Here is a 19,507-nt window from a genome sequence, read left to right on the forward strand (position 1 = left end):
TAACGATAGGCCAAAAGTTCTGCACCCATTTCATCTAGTCTTTCACTATACCTCATTCTCGGAGACCTTTATTTGCACATCAACTTCCTTGCCACCAGCTGCGATAGAACATTGGTCTAGAATTCTACACTTCCCTCTTTGGATAAACATCGCACACCATACTGTGTTTCTAACTGACTGGGACCACGGACTGTATGTTTGACACCCCTATGCTGTAGTCATCAACATATGTAACTACTTCTCCATGGGGAATATGGAGCGACTTGCCTTCATTAAAACAAACACCTGCTTCAGCCCAATAAACAAATGTTACAACATGCCTACTAATAGAAAAAGGGAAGAAGAGGCTACGGAGGAGGAGAGAATACGGAGAGATTTTTCAAACATTAATAACAAATACGTGCTCCATGTGGAAACCTGCCATTGATTATCTTTATTTGTGTGCCAAATACATGCAGCTTTTCTTTTGCAGATCATTCTGTTTCTGTTAGATTATAAGAAAAAGGCCAGAGAGAGAGAGATGTTTTGCTAGCATTGGCAATTGGGAGACTAACTGTACAGAAAATAGACTAGCTGCAGTATTGCCAATCCACTTGTTATCAACTGTACTCTTCCCCTCTTTCTTTCAATTGTCTTTCCCTCCCTTGCATTTGATTGTACAGTTGTATTCAGTGGTATCTTTTGTATTCATATAAGATCTGCAATTGGATGGGTGGGAGTGGGCCCATTTTCTAATTTTATTTAGCATCCTTAGTTTATTTTTATGTATTTTGTAAATTTAGTGGGAAGTCTTTTTATGTTGTTATTACCTTGAACATCTATACCCTACTTTAGGAAGAGGGTGGTATATTTGCCTACCCTAACAAGCCAAGCCACATCAGGGCTCCTTTTGGAAGAAAACAGGAGCTCTGACACCATATAAATAAGTTCATGAAGAGGATGCTAATACTGTCAGAATGCTATAGTTTATGTACATTGTTGGCTTAACTGTATTTCCCTTCAGTACCTCCACATTGTGTGAGGCTGCTGTATGACACCCTGTAGAGTTAATGATTTAGAATGGTACAGCAGCTTCTGCTGGCAGAGCTCTCTAATTTAATTTATCGGCCCTTGTATTTGTATAAAGATTTGGTCATTTTAGCTTTAAAATGTAATTTGAGGATAATGACAGCATAGAGGCAGTTTCTACAACCTCGCCTTTTAATTGGTAGTTTATTTTCAGGGATCCCTGTAGCTCTTATTCAAAGCAAAGTCCCAATCCACCTCAATCACATTCATAAATCTAGTATGAGTGTGAAGCAAAGTGGGCAAAAATTGGGGGGAGCTCTTTTTTAACTTGACTGCTGTGGATGGCTGTGGTCTGCCTCTGTCTCTTGTCTGGTTCATTCCACTGATGACTGTTGAGGGCTGCCCTGATTGCTGAGGTCACCACCCAATCAGATGATATCTGGCTCACTGCTGCCAAATCCTATGCATTTCACTGCTCCTACTCCACCAGGTCAGCTCCAGTCCGTAGCTGAAGGCTCCCATCTTGTCTCAATCCTGAGTTGGAGTCTCTCACCAGAGCAAAGTAAGACCTCAGATACAGTCCTCACTCCCCTCCATGCACCCTGGGCTCGAGTACCCAATCGGAGCCCACTAACTTTTAGGTTATGGCACACAACTTTCTTGTGCCTGTCCTCATATATACAGTTACATCACACTTTTAACTCATTTCCTAAGAATAAAGTATAACAAATTCTGAATAGTACAACATTAAGTACTTCATGAAATTCCACTGAATAACATGCAAATTATATCTGTCAGCAGGTTTTCCCACAGTTTTTTCTTTTTGACTAGGAGGTAATTTGAGAGATTCATATAAGTATTAGTAGGGCCCTACCAATTTCACGGCCGAGAAAAATGTGTCATGGACTGTGAAATAAGACCTTCCCCGTAAAATCTGATCTCCCCGTGCTGCTGGGAGCAAGGGGCTCCTAGCTGCTAGTCTGGCCTTGCAGGGGAGGGACAGGAGTTGTCCTTCCCCTGCATGGCTGCTCTTGCTGAGATCAGACCCACCTCCAGAGACAGTGCATAAGTGAGGATGGTAAACCCTCACTTCTGCACCGCAGCAGTCTGGGAGCTGGGCTCTGGGCACCATGCTCAGGGCTTCCTCCCCCTGTGGCTCCTGCCACAGCTCTGGGTACTGAGCTCGGAGTTTCTGCCCCCCACAGCTCCAGCCGGGGCATCCCGGGCCTAGGGGCTTCCGCCCGAACCGCTGCAGCCCAGACACCCTGGGCTCAGGGCTTCCACCCTGTGGCTGCAGCTGGAGTTTGGGGCACCCGGCTCAGGGTTTCCATCCCCTGTGGCTCCAGCTGGCTCTGGGCTTCATCCTCTGTGGTTGCATACAGGCTTAATGCGCCCAGGCTTGGGGCTTCTTCCCCCACAGCTCCTGCTGGGGTTTGGGATGACCAAATCAGGGCTTTCACCCCTGGGGCTTCTTCCAGGGCTCGGGCACTCATTTTTTTGGGGGGGAGGAATTGGCCAGGGGCCCCTGCCTTAATCTGCCACTAGTCTGGACTAGCAGCTAGGAGCCTCTGGTTGGGGTGCTCCCAGTAGCACAGGGAGATCCTATCCACCTCCAGGAACCTCCTCTAGCTGCAGAAAGCTCGGAGGCTGCTGCCTTCAGAGCCCAGTTCTGAAGGCAGCACAGAAGTAAGGGTGGCAATCTTGGGACCCTCCCACAACAACTTTGGAAACCCTCCCCCCTCGATCCTATTTTGTCGGGACCCCCATGGTTACAACACAATGAAATTTCAGAGGTCAACATCTGAAACAATGAAATTGACCAATTTTAAAATCCTCTGTCCATGAAATTGACCAGAATGGACCATTAATTTGGTAAGGCCCTACACATTAGCCTGGCAACAGGTATCAACACACTTTCAATTTCCCTTTTTGCCTGTATTTGAAGTCTGCGAGCTTCTGTTCCCAGCAGGGCCGGCTCTAGGATTTTTGCCGCCCAAAGCAAAAACAATTTTGGCCGCCCCCCCCCCCATTCTTTAATTACCCCACCCCCGGCTCCGCCTCAACTCCGCCCCTTCCCCAAATCCCCAGCCCTGCCTCCTCCCCCCAGGCTCTCAAGCCATGGCCGCTCGGGATCTCCCCCTCCCTCCCAGGTTTGAGAGCCTGGGAGGGAGGGGAAGACTCCGAGTGGCCGCGGCGCGGGCGCCACTTCTCCCCCTCCCTCCCAGGCTCTCAAGCCTGGGAGGGAGCGGGAGCAGCGGCGCGCGAAATGGCCGCTCGGGATCTCCCCCTCCCTCCTAGGTTTGAGAGCCTGGGTGGGAGGGCAAGTAGCGGTGCGTGAATCAGCTGTTTCGCGTGCTGTGGCAGCAGCAGCGGAGGTGAGCTAGGGCGGCCGGGGCACATTTTTAGGGACGGCATTCTGGCGCCGGCCATGCCGCCCCTAAAAATGTGCCGCCCCAAGCACCAGCTTGTTTTGCTGGTGCCTAGAGCCGGCCCTGGTTCCCAGCAAGCTACTTAGGTTTACAGAAGCAGTATGGAACTTTCACTCGCTTTTATTTAAGTCAAGATTCTCTCTATATAAATTCATTGTAAATTGGTTTCACAGCATCATTCAGAAAACAGGTTGGATTTGTCCCTCTCTCCCACACTGACCAAAGGCATAGCTTCATATATCAGACTTATTAATTTAAAGCCAGCCTAGAACTCATATGACTGGCCATACTGGGTCAGATCAATGGTCCATCTAGCTCAGCATACTGGCTTCCAATAGTGGCCAATGCCAGGTGCTTCAGAGGGAATGAACAGAACAGAGCAATTATCAAGTGAGCCCCAAGAAGTTATCTTCCATGAACTTCTCATTCTTTTTTTAACCAAGTCATACTTTTGACCTTCACAACATCCCCTGGCAATGAGTTCCACAGGTTGACTGCATTGTAGTAGTAGCAAGTAGTACTTCATTTGTTTTAAACTTGCTGCCTATTAATTTAATTGAGTCTCCCCTGGTTCTTGTGTTACGTGAAGGTGGTAAATAACACTTCTCTATTCACTTTCTCCACATGATTTTATAGACCTCTATTATATCCCCACCTTAGTCATCTCTTTTCCAATCTGAAAAGTCTGTCTTTTTATTCTCTCCTGCTATGGAAGCTGTTCCATACCCCTAATCACTTTGTTGCCCTTCACTGTACATTTTTCTTCTAATATATCCTTTTTGAGATGGGATGACCGGAACTGCACAGAGTATTCAAGGTGTGGGCATATCATAGATTTATATAGTGGCATTATCATATTTTCTGTCTTCTTATTTATCCCTTTACAAATGGCTCCTAATATTCTGTTTGCTTTTTTGATTGCTGCTGTATATTGAGCGGATGTTCTCAGAGAACTATCCACAATGACTCCAAAATCTCTTTCCTGAGCGATAACAGCTAATTTAGACCCCATCATTTTAGAACACACTTTACAAAAAGAGTGCTCTAATGCACATTAAATATTTGTTTCAAGACTATTGTACTATATCTTTAAGAAGACAGTCACACTCATTAAGAACATGTCTGTAGTATTTAAACCACTAGCTAACCATTCCACACATTTTCAGATTAATGTGATCAATTCCAGCACAAAATAGCTTTCTTTCATTGTCTGAAGACAATATATTGGGACATTGCGAGCAGAGTAATGCATTTTACTATCCGTTTAAAACTAGAAAAGAATCATGCTCAGAGAATTTCTATTTTGCCCATAAATCCTTCAGTTAGTACGGTCCATTTATACAAAAGGAAAAAAGTTGAATATTTTCCACTTCACTAAAGTGTACGGTATTACTGTATATGGCCAATGAATCTCATATTGTGAGATATGATGCTGCCAATGCCGTTTTAATGGGAAATAAAACCGCCTTTGTCTGTTTAAAGAGATTGCTTCTTTTGCAATAATATAAAACAAAATTGCTGCATCAGTATGTGGGCTGTGGTTGAACAAAAGGTTTATATTGCATCCTAAAACTAAAAAAATAGCAATGATATTTTTACCAAGAAACCATCTTAAAGAATGATCTGACAAGGAAAATAACCATCTCGTTGTGCTCTTTCCTTACATTTTAATTTGTATTTAAGAACTATTTTTTCCAGTTGCTACTCATAGTTCAGTGTTTAGTATTTTTGTTCTGAAATGCATATATGCTGAAGGACAACTGAGAAACAGTGGTATTTTCAAAAACCCTCAGTATTGGCCTAACTCTTCACCTGCTAAAGTCAATAGGAGACTTACTGTTGTCAATAGGAGTCGTAATCCAACAATGAAAGCTCTTGAAAATCCCAACCATTATATTTTGCAAACCCAGTTCATATCTTAATAGATATATGGCATAAAAGTCAAGAAAAATACTTAGAAAACAGGGATAAAGGGTCCAAGGTTAACAAATCCCAATGAGTAAAGTGAAAACATGGTTACACCTGTAGGTGAGTTTGGATGACAAATAAGAATGGAGACGCTTTTCCCACTCTTTGGTTGTTATTTTGTTTGGAGTCATTGTGGATAGTTCTTTGAAAACATCCACTCAATGTGCAGCGGCAGCCAAAAAAGCAAACAGAATGTTGGGAATCATAGAAAGGGATAGATAATAAGACAGAAAATGTCATATTCCCTCTATATAAATCCATGGTACACCCACATCTCGAATACTGCGTATCAATGTGGTCGCCCCATATCAAAAAAGATGTATTGGAATTGGAAAAGGTTTAGAAAAGGGCAACAAAAATTATTAGGGGTATGGAACTTCCATATGAGGAAAGATTAATAAGACTGGAACTTTTCAGCTTGGAAAAGAGACGACTAAGGGTGAATATGATAGAGGTCTATAAAATCCACTGGTATGGAGAAAGTAAATAAGCTTCTGCCAGAAGCTGGGATTGGGCGACAGGGGATGGATCACTTGATGATTGCCCATTCTGTTCATTCCCTTTGGGGCACCTGGCATTGGCCACTGTCGGAAGACTGGGCTAGTTGGACCTTTGGTCTGACCCAGTCTGGCCGTTCATGTGGTCTTCTGTTCTAACTATACAGATATTATTTAGTGTTTAAAATATTTTCTCATACAGTGACACTGTTCTTCCTGTCCTTTAATATTTTGTTATATTTCTATTAATTCCCAGCAACTTTCAGAGATTTTTAAGGCCAGACAGGACCATTCTGATCATTTAGTCTGACTTCCTGTGTAACAGAGAATAGAAGCTCACCTAATAATTTCTGAATCAAACATATAACTTCTCTTTTGAACTATGACATATTTTTTTAGAAAGACATCCAGTCTTGATTTAAATACTGTGAGTGCTGGAGAATCCACCACATACCTGTGAAAGTTGTCCAATAGTTAGTTACACTCACTGTTTAAAAAACCAAACACATTTTATCTCCACTCCAGTCTGTATTTCTCTAGCTTCAGCTTCCAACCACTGGATCTCATTGTGTCTTTGTCTGCTAGAATAAAGAGCTGTCTAGTCTCAGAAAACTCTTCCACATAGAGGTACTTTTAGATCATGATCAACTCATGTCTTGACCTTTTCTTCAATAAGCTAAATAGACTGGTCTTTTTAAGTCTTTCACTATAAGGCATGCTTTCAAGTCCTTGAATAATTCTTGTAGCTCTTTTCTGAACCCTTTCAATTTGTCAACATTCTTCTTGAAGTATGTACATCAAAACTGTAAGCTGTATTCCAGTAATGGTCCTATTAATGCTGTATATAGACCTGATACTACCTGTCTGTTCCTGCTCCATATTGCTCTGATTGTGCCTCCCAGGTTTGCATTGGCCCTCTTAGCTACAGCATCATGCTGATAGCTCTCATTAACTTGGTTATCTAACCTGCCCCTAATTGCCTTTTCAGTGTCACTCCATTCCAGGATCCTGTCCCCATCCTGTAAGCCTGACCTAAATTCTTTGCCCTTAGATGTATGACCTTCCATTTGGCTATATTAAACACATGCTGTTCAAATTAGTCCACCTTAACAGGCAATCCAGATCAGTTTGTATAATTGACCTATCCCGATCATTATTTAACACTCCACCAATATCTGCAGTTTTACCAGCAATGATTTTATGTTTTCTTTTAGATCACTGATAAAGATACTGAACAGCATTAGATCTTTGTGGGACCCAACTAGAAACACCTTCGCAGGATGGTGATTTTCCCATGTAAATTATTAGATTGATCAGATAACCAGTTTTAACTAATTTAATATGGGATACATTGATTTTTGTTTAGTGCTATTTTTTGTCAAAATGTCACATGGGACTAAAGCAAATGTCTGAGAGGAGGCTAAATATATTGTATCAATATAGATACCTTTATCAACCAAATTGTTAGTCTCAAAGAAAATATCAAGCTTGTTTGACAAGACTTATTTTCCATAAAATAGTGTTGTGACATTAGTTATGCTTCCATTGTTTAATTCTTTACCGATAGAGTAACTATATCAATCTTTCCATGATTTTGCCTGGTGTCAGAGTCAGTCTAATGGGCCTGTAGTTACTGTGCTAATCCCATTTACTTTTTAAATATTGCACATTAGCGTCATTTCAGTGCTCAGGAACTTTCTAAGTGTTCCAAGATTTGTTAAAAATTAACACTAATGATTCAGAGAGCTCTTCTGCCAATTATTTTGAATACTTTTAGGTGCAAGCTATTCATTCCAACTCATTTAAAAATGTTTAATAGTTGCTTTTTAACATCCTTTCTAGTTGCTGATGGAATAGAAAGTATTTTACTATCACTGCAACACATGAAAAATCATCCTGCTACTTTCCAAACACAGAACAGAAATATTTATTGAATTACTTCTGCCTTTTCTACAGCATGATTGACAATTGTACCATCTTTATCTAGTATTGGACCTATGCCATTGTTAAGATTTCATTTGTTCCTGATTATATTTCAAGAACAACTTCTTATTGTCATTAATCTTACTGGCTATAGATTATTAACTAGCTGCCAGTTTGTACTCATTGCTGTCAATCTCCCCATTTTTCCATTTGTTATAGATAAATAATAAAATAACTAACTAACTATCTAATCAGTACTTGCACATCACTTTTTAACCAGGATGGTGGTTTAACTGAAGAATTGCTTTGGTGACTGAGGAACTGTAATTGTATTTGGCATCTAATAAATCACAATAAAGAATCCTAAACACCCAGTTATCATTTACATTATGTTTATGTTTTTCTCCCACTGAATTTTGCTCAGAATTCTTGACATCTTTCCGGTATAGAGACTTCCAGATTTGTACTTACAGTAGGATGGTCTGTCTTTCACTGTTTGTGCTCTGTAACGTGATGCCTCCTCAGATTTAACCTACACTGTCATTTTGACCTCTGGAGACCTAATATCAAATTCACACTCCAGTATTTTAGTATTCGTTCTTTCAAAGACAGAGAAGATTCAAGAATTAGAGTTGCAGCTGGAGACTATGATGGAATTCAGATGGGGCTTTGAAGGTATGCAAGAAAGGAGGTGGTATAGACAACTCAAGATTTGCAGACACCTGTCAAACAAAAGGACCAGGAAGGCAGACTCCCATAAAAGGAGGGTGACCCATGGAAGAACATGACCATGAGGACCAGGCAGAGGAAGAGACCAACTAGTGGTGATGAAATCACAGCGAGTAACATATTTGCTGCACTAAGGGATGAGGAGGAGAAGAAACAGGCAGATGATGGGGTAGCAAGGAAAAAAAGAAGGGAAGCCAGTGCCTGTAGAAGAGAGGAAGAGATATTGAAGGCCAGAGACTGGAGCCTAAGGAAAAATGAGGATGTACAGGGGATTGCGAGAGAGACCATAAAACAAATTCATACCAACACCAGGAAGAGACATGTCTAGGTGACCAGGGACTCTATACTCAGAAGAGTCAACAGGCGGCAACCTATCACCAGATCTAGAGAACAGAAGAATGAACTGTCTGCAGGAACAAGGATCTGAGTTGTGGATGGAAGGCTGAAAAGGATCCTGATGGGAGCAGTGAAAATCTGCTGATTCTGCTGCAGGTCAGGACAAATTACACTGCTAGGTTCCCACTGGAGTGGATCAAGGATGATTACACTAGCTGGGTCAGATGCTTGAAGAAGTGGAAGCTCAGGCGATTTTCAGTAGAATAATGAAGGAGGGCAAAATGTGGAAAGATAATGAAGATCCAACAGATGGCTCAAGGTGCTGGTGCTATGAAGATGATTTTGGGATGATGGACCACTGGGAGGCATTTACACAAAGAAGGCTCTTCTTTACAGGTGGACTCCACTTGAGTACCTGGGATATTAATATGATAGGATCAAGGCAGGCACACAATCGATCAGAAGGACTTTAAACTAGGAGATGAATGGAGATGGGTGTGAGAGACTCATGAAATCTCCACACCTGGCTTCAATACACAGGAGATACAGCAAGGGATACTAAACACTATAAGGTAAGAGAATGGACAGCAAGGCGAAAGTAAATACAAATATTGAGTCAAGTATGTTGTCACAGTTAGTGAAAGGACTAAATTTAATCTGGCTAGAAAATCATATGAGGTTTGAGAGAAACAACTAAAATGATTGTACATAAATACAAGGAGTCTGGACAATAAAAATGGAGGAACTGGAACTACTGGTGCAGGAGGTTAAAGCACATATAGGGATTAAGTACTCATGACTGGAATACAGGTATGGAAGCATATGTGCTGTTTAGGAGAGAGAGGAGTAAAGGTAAAGGTGATGGAGTAGTGTTGTGCATCAATGAAGTGGTGAATAGTAAAGAAAAGCGATAGTCTGGACAAAACAGAATCTTTTGGAACAAAATCACTTTGGAGAAAGATTGTAAAAGAGGCCCTAATGGGATAGTGTTGGGATTTGCTTTTGACACCCAGGGTCAGATAAGGACAGAGATTTTTTTTTTTATGTTATTAGAGAGAGAAATACTTTTGGGACTTGTGTTGTGATAGGAGACTTTAACTTCCCATATGTAGAGTGAAGAATACATACTGCTAATAGTGATCGGCCCGTTATTCCTGGATGTGTTAGATGACAGTTTTCTTCATAACATTGTCACCGAACCAACCATAGCTGATGCAATTTTAGATTTGGTTTTGGCAAGTAGTGAGGAATCATAGAAGAGCTGGTCATAGGAAATAACCTTGGATTGAGTGATCATGCATTGATTCGGTTTAAGATTTGCGCTGTCCACACTGGTGCTATGAGTGATGTAAAGTAGATTGACTTAAGCGGTAATGTAGGACTGCCCTGCCCTGACTGTTTTATCCCACATTAATTAACCTGCTTTTTTTGCTGATTGAATCTCTTTGTTTCCTGATTATACCTCTAACCTCTATTAAGACCACTTTCTATATTACTCTCCATTTCCTGGTGTTTGCAAAACTTACCATTTATTCAAGTGGTATCTATAGGTTTCATAGTGTGTATAATTTCAGAAATCTGTAAAATTAGGTATTTAGAAATGGATTTTTGTGGTGGGGAGTTATAGAATTCTTTAAAGGGGAAACCCTTATGTTCTGGAGACTAACACCTTAACATTAAAAAGAAAATGGTCCATTCCTCTACATTTAAATGCATGTCTGCTTTTTATTGCTTTCAATTTTGGTTCAATATAGTGGTACTGTTCAGATGCTATCTAGCACAGAAAAAGAGACTACAGTAGTTTGAAGTTGATATGCTTCATTTCAGTATAAAGACTGAAAGTAACCCAGCATCTTAGTGCAAGTCATTTTTTTTTATTTCTTGGCACGTGAAACCTGCTGAACGTGATGTGGAATCCACCTAACATAGTAGGCCAAAACACCAGAGGAGAAAGAGCAGAACTATTTTGCTTCTGGAGACAGTACTGTGACTCATGACTACAGCTGAGTGGGCCACCATTAAACTTACAGCTATATTTTGTTTCTCTTTTTTTCATTCTTTCACTTGACCATCTTATTAGTATAACAATATTAACATAAGAGTGAAGCCATTGTTGATTTAAAACTGATTCTCTCCAAAATTATATGAGAATGCAGTAGGCACCAAGTGACAGGAGCCATTTGAGGAAGCATGTGATTAAGGGAAGTCCTTTTGAGCTGAAGGGCAGTTAACTCCCCCACACATACTGTAGTAAGGACTGCAGCATACTGCAGCTGATAATATATATTTTTCTCTGGTTAGCTGAGAGAGAGTACACAAATGCAGCTACTCCCTCCGAGAAACTGAATCAAAATGGCTTCAGTCAAACCTCTTGACAACAAGGTGAACTCATTCAATCAGGGAACCAGACCAATATCATCTGACTGATGTGATCCATTACAACCAACCAACTCAGCTCAAAATTTGAGGGGGAAAAAAAGAAAAGAAACAAATGCAGAATTGTACCACAGAGTGGTGTTAGACATCGTAATAGTCAAAAATCTTTTTCATTAAATTTCTTTGCAAATTTTATAAAACTGCCCCAATTTCCCAAATGTTTCATGAACTTTAAAAGAACTCAATAAAAATAAATTTTACCATGAATATTTTGCCCAGCTAGGTAATGCACCAAATACTTAATAAGATACAATTTAAAAAGTTCCCTGTGGAACATATTTCAAATGAACACTAAGAGTATTAAGGAGTATAATGTCTCATTATAGAGTATCATAAAATAAGCCTAAATGCAACAAAATAAACTGTTTTTATGGCAAGTACAGGAGACAAACATTAAACCTATTTTAAAACCTTATGCCATATGCTGATTGATGTACCAAGTCGAAATTTGAAAAATTGGTGCAGATCCTAAAAGTGCAACTAGTAGACCTGTTTCAGCTTTAAGTGTCTCTAGAATCTAATAAAATACTGAGTGTGACAAAAGTCAATTAGTAGGGAAATATAGTCCTTTCAAGAAGATGTGTTGATTAAAGTGCATATTTAGTGGCACATAATGCAAGTAACAAAGCCTAGGTCTTTCCAAGCTGCTCTTTCAAATGTTTAGGAGTGTCATCAGTATTGCTTAAAGCAACCATGTATGTATTGGAACTTGTACTTTCTTTAAGATTAAATAAAATTCTTTATTTTTAATCGAATGGGTCATTTGCCAGTGCAGTAAACAAAGCCTAATTTTGCAGTCTCTGGATATTTAATAGACACTAAATATTCCATTACAAAACGAGTTCAATCCCAAAATTGTATGACAGTCATACATGATTGCTCAGGAAAATTAAAGCAATGACGTATATTGGATGGCAACAGCAAAACCAGATTACTGTGGTCAGTGATTAAAAAAAAAAAATCACGGAGTCCATCAACACTCTAAGCCAGCGGTGGGCAACCTGCAGCCCGTGGGCCACATGCAGCCCATCAGGGTAATCCACTGGCGGGCTGCAAGACCGTTTGTTTACATTGACTGTCCGCAGGTATGGCCACCCACAGCTTCCAGTGGCCGCGATTCGCCGTTCCCAGCCAATGGGAGCTACAGGAAGCGGTGCGGGCTTTGATAATTTATCTACATTCCTTATTACTGGCCTTTAATTATTTTGTGTAAGCTGCTAAAATAATTATCCTTTTGAAGAAAGAAAAAAAAATGGGAAGCAGGGTTCATTTCCTTGAACTCATCAAAGATGTATTCTTTTTCACAATCAATTATAATTGGATAGCTGACACCTGGAATTTAGATTTTGCCTCATATTTTATTAGTTCAGAGCAGCAGCAACATTAATATAAGTCTGGCAGACAATCTTATAAAACTAATGTCCTGGTTAATATAACATCTGGTACCTATTTGTTTTAGGTGTAATTTCATTTATTGTCGAAGTTGAAGAACAACAGCAGTCTCGACATAACAGCTCACCGGAGGAGACAGATGGTGAACAGGCCCTTCAGAAATTGTCAACAGAGACATCACAAACTGTTGATGCAGCAAACACTGGTATGTTTATTATTATGGGTAATTTCATTATCAATCCGTATAAACCCCTATCATCATTCATTTTTAAATGAAATGCATATTTGATGTGCCAAGCCACGTGCCTGTGAATAATGCATAGCCAAAAGTTTATTGCATATGTGTACAAAAGCTTGTCTTTTGGTTGATTTTTCAAAAGATTTTTATGTAGCTTCAAGCTTTGATTGTTGTTTTTCTCTTTTTGCAACACTGTTAGCAGTCAAGTGTCTGCTGTTTTTCAAAACCAGTGATAACACTGATAGCTTAAACATAGAAGAAATCATTTAACACATTTTGCTTTACTTTTAAAGTTATTCTTCTTTGATGGCAGACCAAATAGTACTGATGTGATTGTTTCAGGACAGGATAGAAGGGGATTCCTGAAATTTGCTGAGATACTGTCTCAGAATATCAAACCAACTTGTTTTATAGGAAATCACACGCTCTTCTTTGAATATTGTCAGTATAAGTCCCATTCTTGGGATCTGTAAGTGCCGTTGGTATCAAATCAGAGAAAACAGATTTTGTAGGAGTTGTAAGCACACTTGCTTCTGGTACCATATATTTGGGGCTGATATTATTTATGGGACCCCTTCTCCAGCTCCAACTGACCCATTGTTTACTAGCTCCTCTTAGTTCTCAAATTTCCTGGTTCTAGCAGTGGAATTTTCAGATCTCATATTCCAGATAAATCATATGGAGATAAGTTAAAAGGAGAATCAATATCAGAACACACAGCAGTACCTAATGTTTTCAAAATATATTTTGCCACATCTAAAGCAGCCTCGTCTGCGTATTTCAGAAATGTCTGTCAACAAGATAAGTGGTTCTACAAACTGTAATTAAATTAATATGTTTATGCAGCATTTTTCTCTTGACTTGGCAGTCAGATATAATGCCTAATTTGGAAGAGCAGAACCACCTCTTTGTTACTGCTAATTAACCTCCCAAAACTGAGGGCCTGTACTGACAAACGGGAAATAGTGTGGCAAAAAAGCAGTGTTTTAAGGTGTTAAGCACCAACTAATTTTATTATGCAAATTACTAAAATGTTATTATGTAGAGAAACAAGCAATGGTAGGCCATATCATAGAAACGGGTTCTCTCAATACCAAGTCAAGGATATGAACTCCACTATTTGAATGTGACCTTTTTATGTGTTAGGGACACCAGAGCTAAAGTCAAATAAAATATGACTTATTTATTAATAAAGAGAAAAAGTAAAAGAAACATAAACAAGTAATTGCCAATGGTTATTTCATTTACAGTCTCTTTTTTATGTCTGTCTTTTGGAGAGCTTCCAGCAGAAATTACAATTTTAAGGGTCTGCTGTGCTGTGGGGGGTTAGGAGAACACATTTCCCAGGTAAATTAAGGCTGAAATAAACTATTACTCCAAATCAGTAGCGAATCCTGCCTTAGTATACCAGACAACTAAAACATTTTATAGTGGACAAAGGAAAAGTCAGTCAATTGTGTTTAATTTATCAAAGTAATCTAAACAGTTAAGATCACTTATTTTATACCCATTTATAAACTAAGTCCTAAGAATCTGAACAAAAACTATTTAATTCAGTTTCTTAACAGAAGCCAATCAATAAATATAAATCATTTAATATAAATATAACTATATTCAAATGGATTCTTATTTTAGTTACAAGTTATGGTAAGGTTTTTTGATTCTATAAACATAAAATATTCATACATTCTTATAGCAATGTTGTCAGAGGCATTGTATGAAATGCTTGCATTTAGATACAAAACAGTGCAAATAAACAACTCATACAAAGCTAAGACAATGTTAAGCAGTTGAGGAATAAATAGATAACTTCACTGTAAGTGGAACCATGATTTAAGAAGATAATTTCTATAAAATATTTCCCAAATGTAATAAGATAAGGACCATGTTAATGCCAGACTGGGTGTCTTGAAACAAAGAAGATGTATCCTGTATACTTGGAGATGGCTACTGTTGTTTGTCTTCTGACAAAATAGTTCTTTCATTTACAACCTTCTATAGTAATCATGTTTACAACTTGCTATGAAAGAGTCCTACCAAATATACTATGCAGGGCACAAATCACCATAGCATTTATTTAAATATTTCCAACTTTATATAAAGGAAAATAATACGAAAATTTTAGAAGCAAAATAAAAGTTTATAAAGCTGCATTCCAGGATCTCTGCAAAGAGACAATGTAGGAAATAAATATGATTTTATAGATAAGTAGGTGTCATCTTCTCTGAGAATCTTGGTGACTATCAACTGTGGACAGAAAGCAGAGTTTTCCTATGCATTTCTTTGTCTAGTTTATATGCTTATTTAATGTCTGCATGCAAAAATAGAAGAATGTGAGCTACTATAATCTCTAAGAGTCATATACATGAACACTGTTGTAAATATCTCCTTACATTCAGAAAAGAAAAAGGCAACTTTGTATTAATCTAAATTATAATAATGAATTGTTATAATTCTAGTAATAATATCATTTTGCATCAAAAGTGATATCTTTCTCTAACAAAAGGTTACTTAGCAGTGAATGTAGTTCTTTGAATATATCAGAAATACAGATCTGTGCTCCCTGCCTTCCATACCCATCACTTTTTAGAGCCCTTTTTTTAGAAATTGTGCATAAGCAGAAAGAAGCTGCAGTCCCTCATATACTTGCAGGCCCAAACTTTAAACACAACGAGGAAGCAGTCGCACTCGATAACCCCTGCCTTTGTAGATCTTTGGATGAAAAATACGCTCTTCCTAGACTTTTTGACTAGAAGACTCTTCAAATATCAGTTAACAGAGCAGCAAACTTAATATCGTTTCTGAATGCACAGTGGTAAAGGCTGTGCATTCATCAGTGCAGTAGCAACAATTCTACAGAAGCCTCTCCAAAAATCATCTTACTACTCAGCACCTAGTGGAGGACTTAGGCCTTGATCCTGCAAACACTTAAGCACTTGTGTACCATAAGTACCTGAGTAGTACCACTGAAGTGAATGGGACTACTCACATGCTTAAAGTTAACTTAGGGCACAAGCATTTGCAGGGTTGGGTCCCTAGTGCATAAGGCACAGGAATTAGCTCTTAGAGTAAACATTTTTTAAAATAATTTGAAAAGAGATGCCAGCATTTGTGTTACTGATATAAGTGTGATTCATTTTTATCTTCATTGATCATATATCCATGCTGCAAGCCTCTCTAGTTTAAAGAAGAAATGAAAATAGCTTTTTCAAGAAATTCTACTAATGCTCTTATCTAGTTGGTTTTGTAGATGTGAGTCTTTGAAGTTTTGATTTCAAGCTTCATTGCAAAGAATTTGAAGAAAATTGTGTCTATTAAACTTTCCACTAATGTCTCCTATTACTCTCAAAAAGCAGGTTTTTTCTGTTGCTGCTGGTGGTGAAATAACAAGAAACATTACTGATAATAATGCACATCAGTTTGTTTGCAATATTAGGCTACTTTCAGGTGATTTTACCTTGCTACCTTAGCTCATTATCAGTATTTTCTGGCAAATCTTATGAGATTGTGAAGTCCTAGAAGAATAGTCTATTGAAAATTAGTTACCATTACAAATGCCAACAGTAGGTGTATTAAGATACGTTTTTACTTCTAATTGAAGTTCTTTGTTCTCTATAATTGCAAGGATAGCTTTGTACTTAGGATTTTATTTCTGTGGGTTATTTTAGATTTTAATATACATAAATTAAGATTTGCTTAAAATAAAATAATTGATCTTAGATAATTTTAGTCTGTTTCTGGGGGGAAATTACGTGGAAAGTGACAGATACTTTATCACTGGTAGCAGTTATGTTTTAGTCAAGGTTAGCTAGAATAAAGTTTAGATTACAGGATGATTGGAAGATTCTGCAGTCTGAGAAGATTTATTTGCTTTTTTTTTATACTTTTTCATTTTAGATCTATTCATCCATTAAAAATAAGTAAATTAAAGGTCTGGATTGACCTCAGATAAATCACCGAAAGTGTATGTTGGCAGCCTATTACTACTATTTATACTTCTGCAGCACCTAGATGCCTCAGCAGAAATCAGGGCCCATTCTGATAGGCTAGGTTCTGTTCATACACATAGTGAGAGACAGTCCTTGTCCCAAAGAGTTTACAAACTAAACTAACAGGACAGACAAAGGATGGGAAGGGAAATAGAGACTCAGAGAAGTGAAGTGACTTGCCCAAGTCTTCATACAGTAGGTCAGAGCTGGGAACAAAATCCAGATTCCTTACTCCCAGTCCAGTACCCTAGTGATCAGACCACCGTGCCTCTCCAACATTAGGCTTCAGAACAAGGGAAAACTAGAGGTCAAGTGGTTGTTTTAAATACACTTTTAAAAACCTTTGTTTGTACAACTCAGTCTGCTAATTTACTTAACTTTGCCTTTTGTAATACTTTTCTTTGTTAATGGTATTATTTAAAGTAAGAAAAAGTGACCTAAGGGTATAAAGTAAAACACGATCTACATTTACATGGACTGTACACAATATTACAAAATTAACTTTTTATAATGGTGTAGTTCATGCAAACGAATAGAAAATGCATGTTATAGAATTAAATGATACAATTACAAAGTTAAAATGAAAAAAATAATAGTGGAGGAAAAGCAAAAATAAGAGTTTCACGCAAGGCAGAAAGATACGTTCAGAGGGGATTTGAAAATAGAGACAGTAAAACTGATAAAAGAAAGTTGTTCAAGAATGCAAGTGATGTAGATAAAACTCAGGATTAATGATGAGATTATGTGAAGGAACTGAGAGGAAGTCATTGCTAGATGAGAAGAGGCAGAGGAGTAGATAGACAAATGAATAGAGAGAGAGGCTAGAACAGATCCATGGACAAAGGCAAAGAGAATGGTTTTGAATGGGATTCAAAAATGAATCATCTGTTTGAGGATAGTGAAGATGGGTCCTATTACTTTGTACAAGTGAGGGAGCAAGCAGTAGCGTACTTTACATGCTGGCCTCTGGAGAACTGGAACTTGGGAAAACACAAAATAAGGGGGTTGCAAGAGAAGATTGTAATTATATTTAGCATTTAAATAGCAATTTTGCATGTTCAAAGACTTTTAGAAACATCATTTTATCCTCACAAAACTCCTGTGAGGACAGTAAATATTAACGCTTTTTTTCAGATGGAGAAGCAGAAACACAAAGTGACTTTCACACAGTGAGGTAACAGAAGAAGGCATAGATGGAGAATTTTAGCAGAGAGAGAGTTAAGTTAGTTGTATACAGAGGCAATGTTGTGTTGGTGGCAACAGGCAAATTTGTCAACATTGAATGGGATGGTAAACGAAACTTCAGGGCTGAATCCAAAATTTTGGACAATAATGGATACAAATTAAAATTCTCTGCTGAAAAGAGAAATTGAAGTAATGATCACAGATTTACTTGCTCAAAGTTGATAGGGAGAAGTCTTTAGAGCTGTTGTACACTGTGCAGTTGAATGTCATCACTATGACAGTGGTAGCTAACATAAAAGGTAACTTAAGAGGGAAATGTTAGTTAGATGACTATCTCTTTCCTGTCTGTGCCTGTGACAAAAAGTTCAGAAAGACCATAAAAAAAGTGATGATGTAGATACAATTCAAAGTAAAAACTTCATGTCTTTAATTATTATTAGGGTGGCGCTTGGTAGGGACTCTATAGTTAGGACTGCTTTCTAACATGGGTCAAAAATAGGCACACATTTTTTTCTTTCTTTTTCTTTCTGTAAAAGGAGGTGGCCAATTATTGTGAATTTTCACTAAGGGTTCCACAACCACAATATTAAACCTATCCTAGCTTTCCATTACATCTTTTAACCACCCTTCTGCACAGAACCCTTTACCAAATATCCTCTTCCAACACAGCCAACTACTGCACTACACATCTACAACTTCTAGTACACCTCTACCCCGATATAACTCGACCCGATATAACACAAATTCGGATATAACACGGTAAAGCAGCGCTCCGGGGGGGTGGGGCTGTGCACTCCGGTGGATCAAAGCAAAGTTCGATATAACGTGGTTTCACCTATAATGCGTTAAGATTTTTTGGCTCCCGAGGACAGCGTTATATCGGGGTAGAGGTGTACTTGGAAAAATATTTGCTAAAGAGATATGTGCAGAGTGAAGGTTGTGGTGCCTGGTCACGGGTGTGTAGTGTTTGCGATAATGGTAAGGTCGATGGAGGAGTAGAGGGTATGGTACATACCATTAAGTGGCTTAACTTTTCATTTCCCTGCTTTTATGAGTTTGGCTCAGAAATGTTCTGTGTGTAGCATCTCTAACCATTTTGTAATGACTTTTTATTATTTTGATTTATTTTAAACATTTATGTGATGCGGTCACCATGCTTCTGGACACCTTATAACGCTTAAATTTAAACACTCAAGAAGTTCTATAAGAGATCAATGTTTAATGCCATGCTCCCTTGATCACTAGTCAGGGTCAGGAAGAATGTACTCTGTTTACAGCATCCTTATCACACTCTGTTTCTACTCTTTTGTCCTTTATTAGCTAATGATTAAGAATCTGTTTTTCATTTGATTTTCCAGTAATAATGTTAATTTAATT

At 38.5% G+C, this 19,507-nt stretch overlaps 1 protein-coding gene across 1 annotated transcript in view; it reads left to right on the forward strand.

Annotated features, from left to right (window-relative positions):
• LOC135978161 (cilia- and flagella-associated protein 47-like) overlaps positions 1-19,507 on the forward strand; it is a 387,250-nt gene that overhangs the window by 100,866 nt on the left and 266,877 nt on the right. The window contains exon 9 of the mRNA XM_065579202.1: positions 12,786-12,923. Coding sequence (XP_065435274.1) covers positions 12,786-12,923 — 138 coding nt within the window. The remainder of the gene's footprint in view (positions 1-12,785; positions 12,924-19,507) is intronic.

The sequence above is a fragment of the Chrysemys picta genome, chromosome 1, assembly GCF_011386835.1.
Source record: "Chrysemys picta bellii isolate R12L10 chromosome 1, ASM1138683v2, whole genome shotgun sequence".
NCBI classification, from domain to species: Eukaryota; Metazoa; Chordata; order Testudines; family Emydidae; genus Chrysemys; species Chrysemys picta.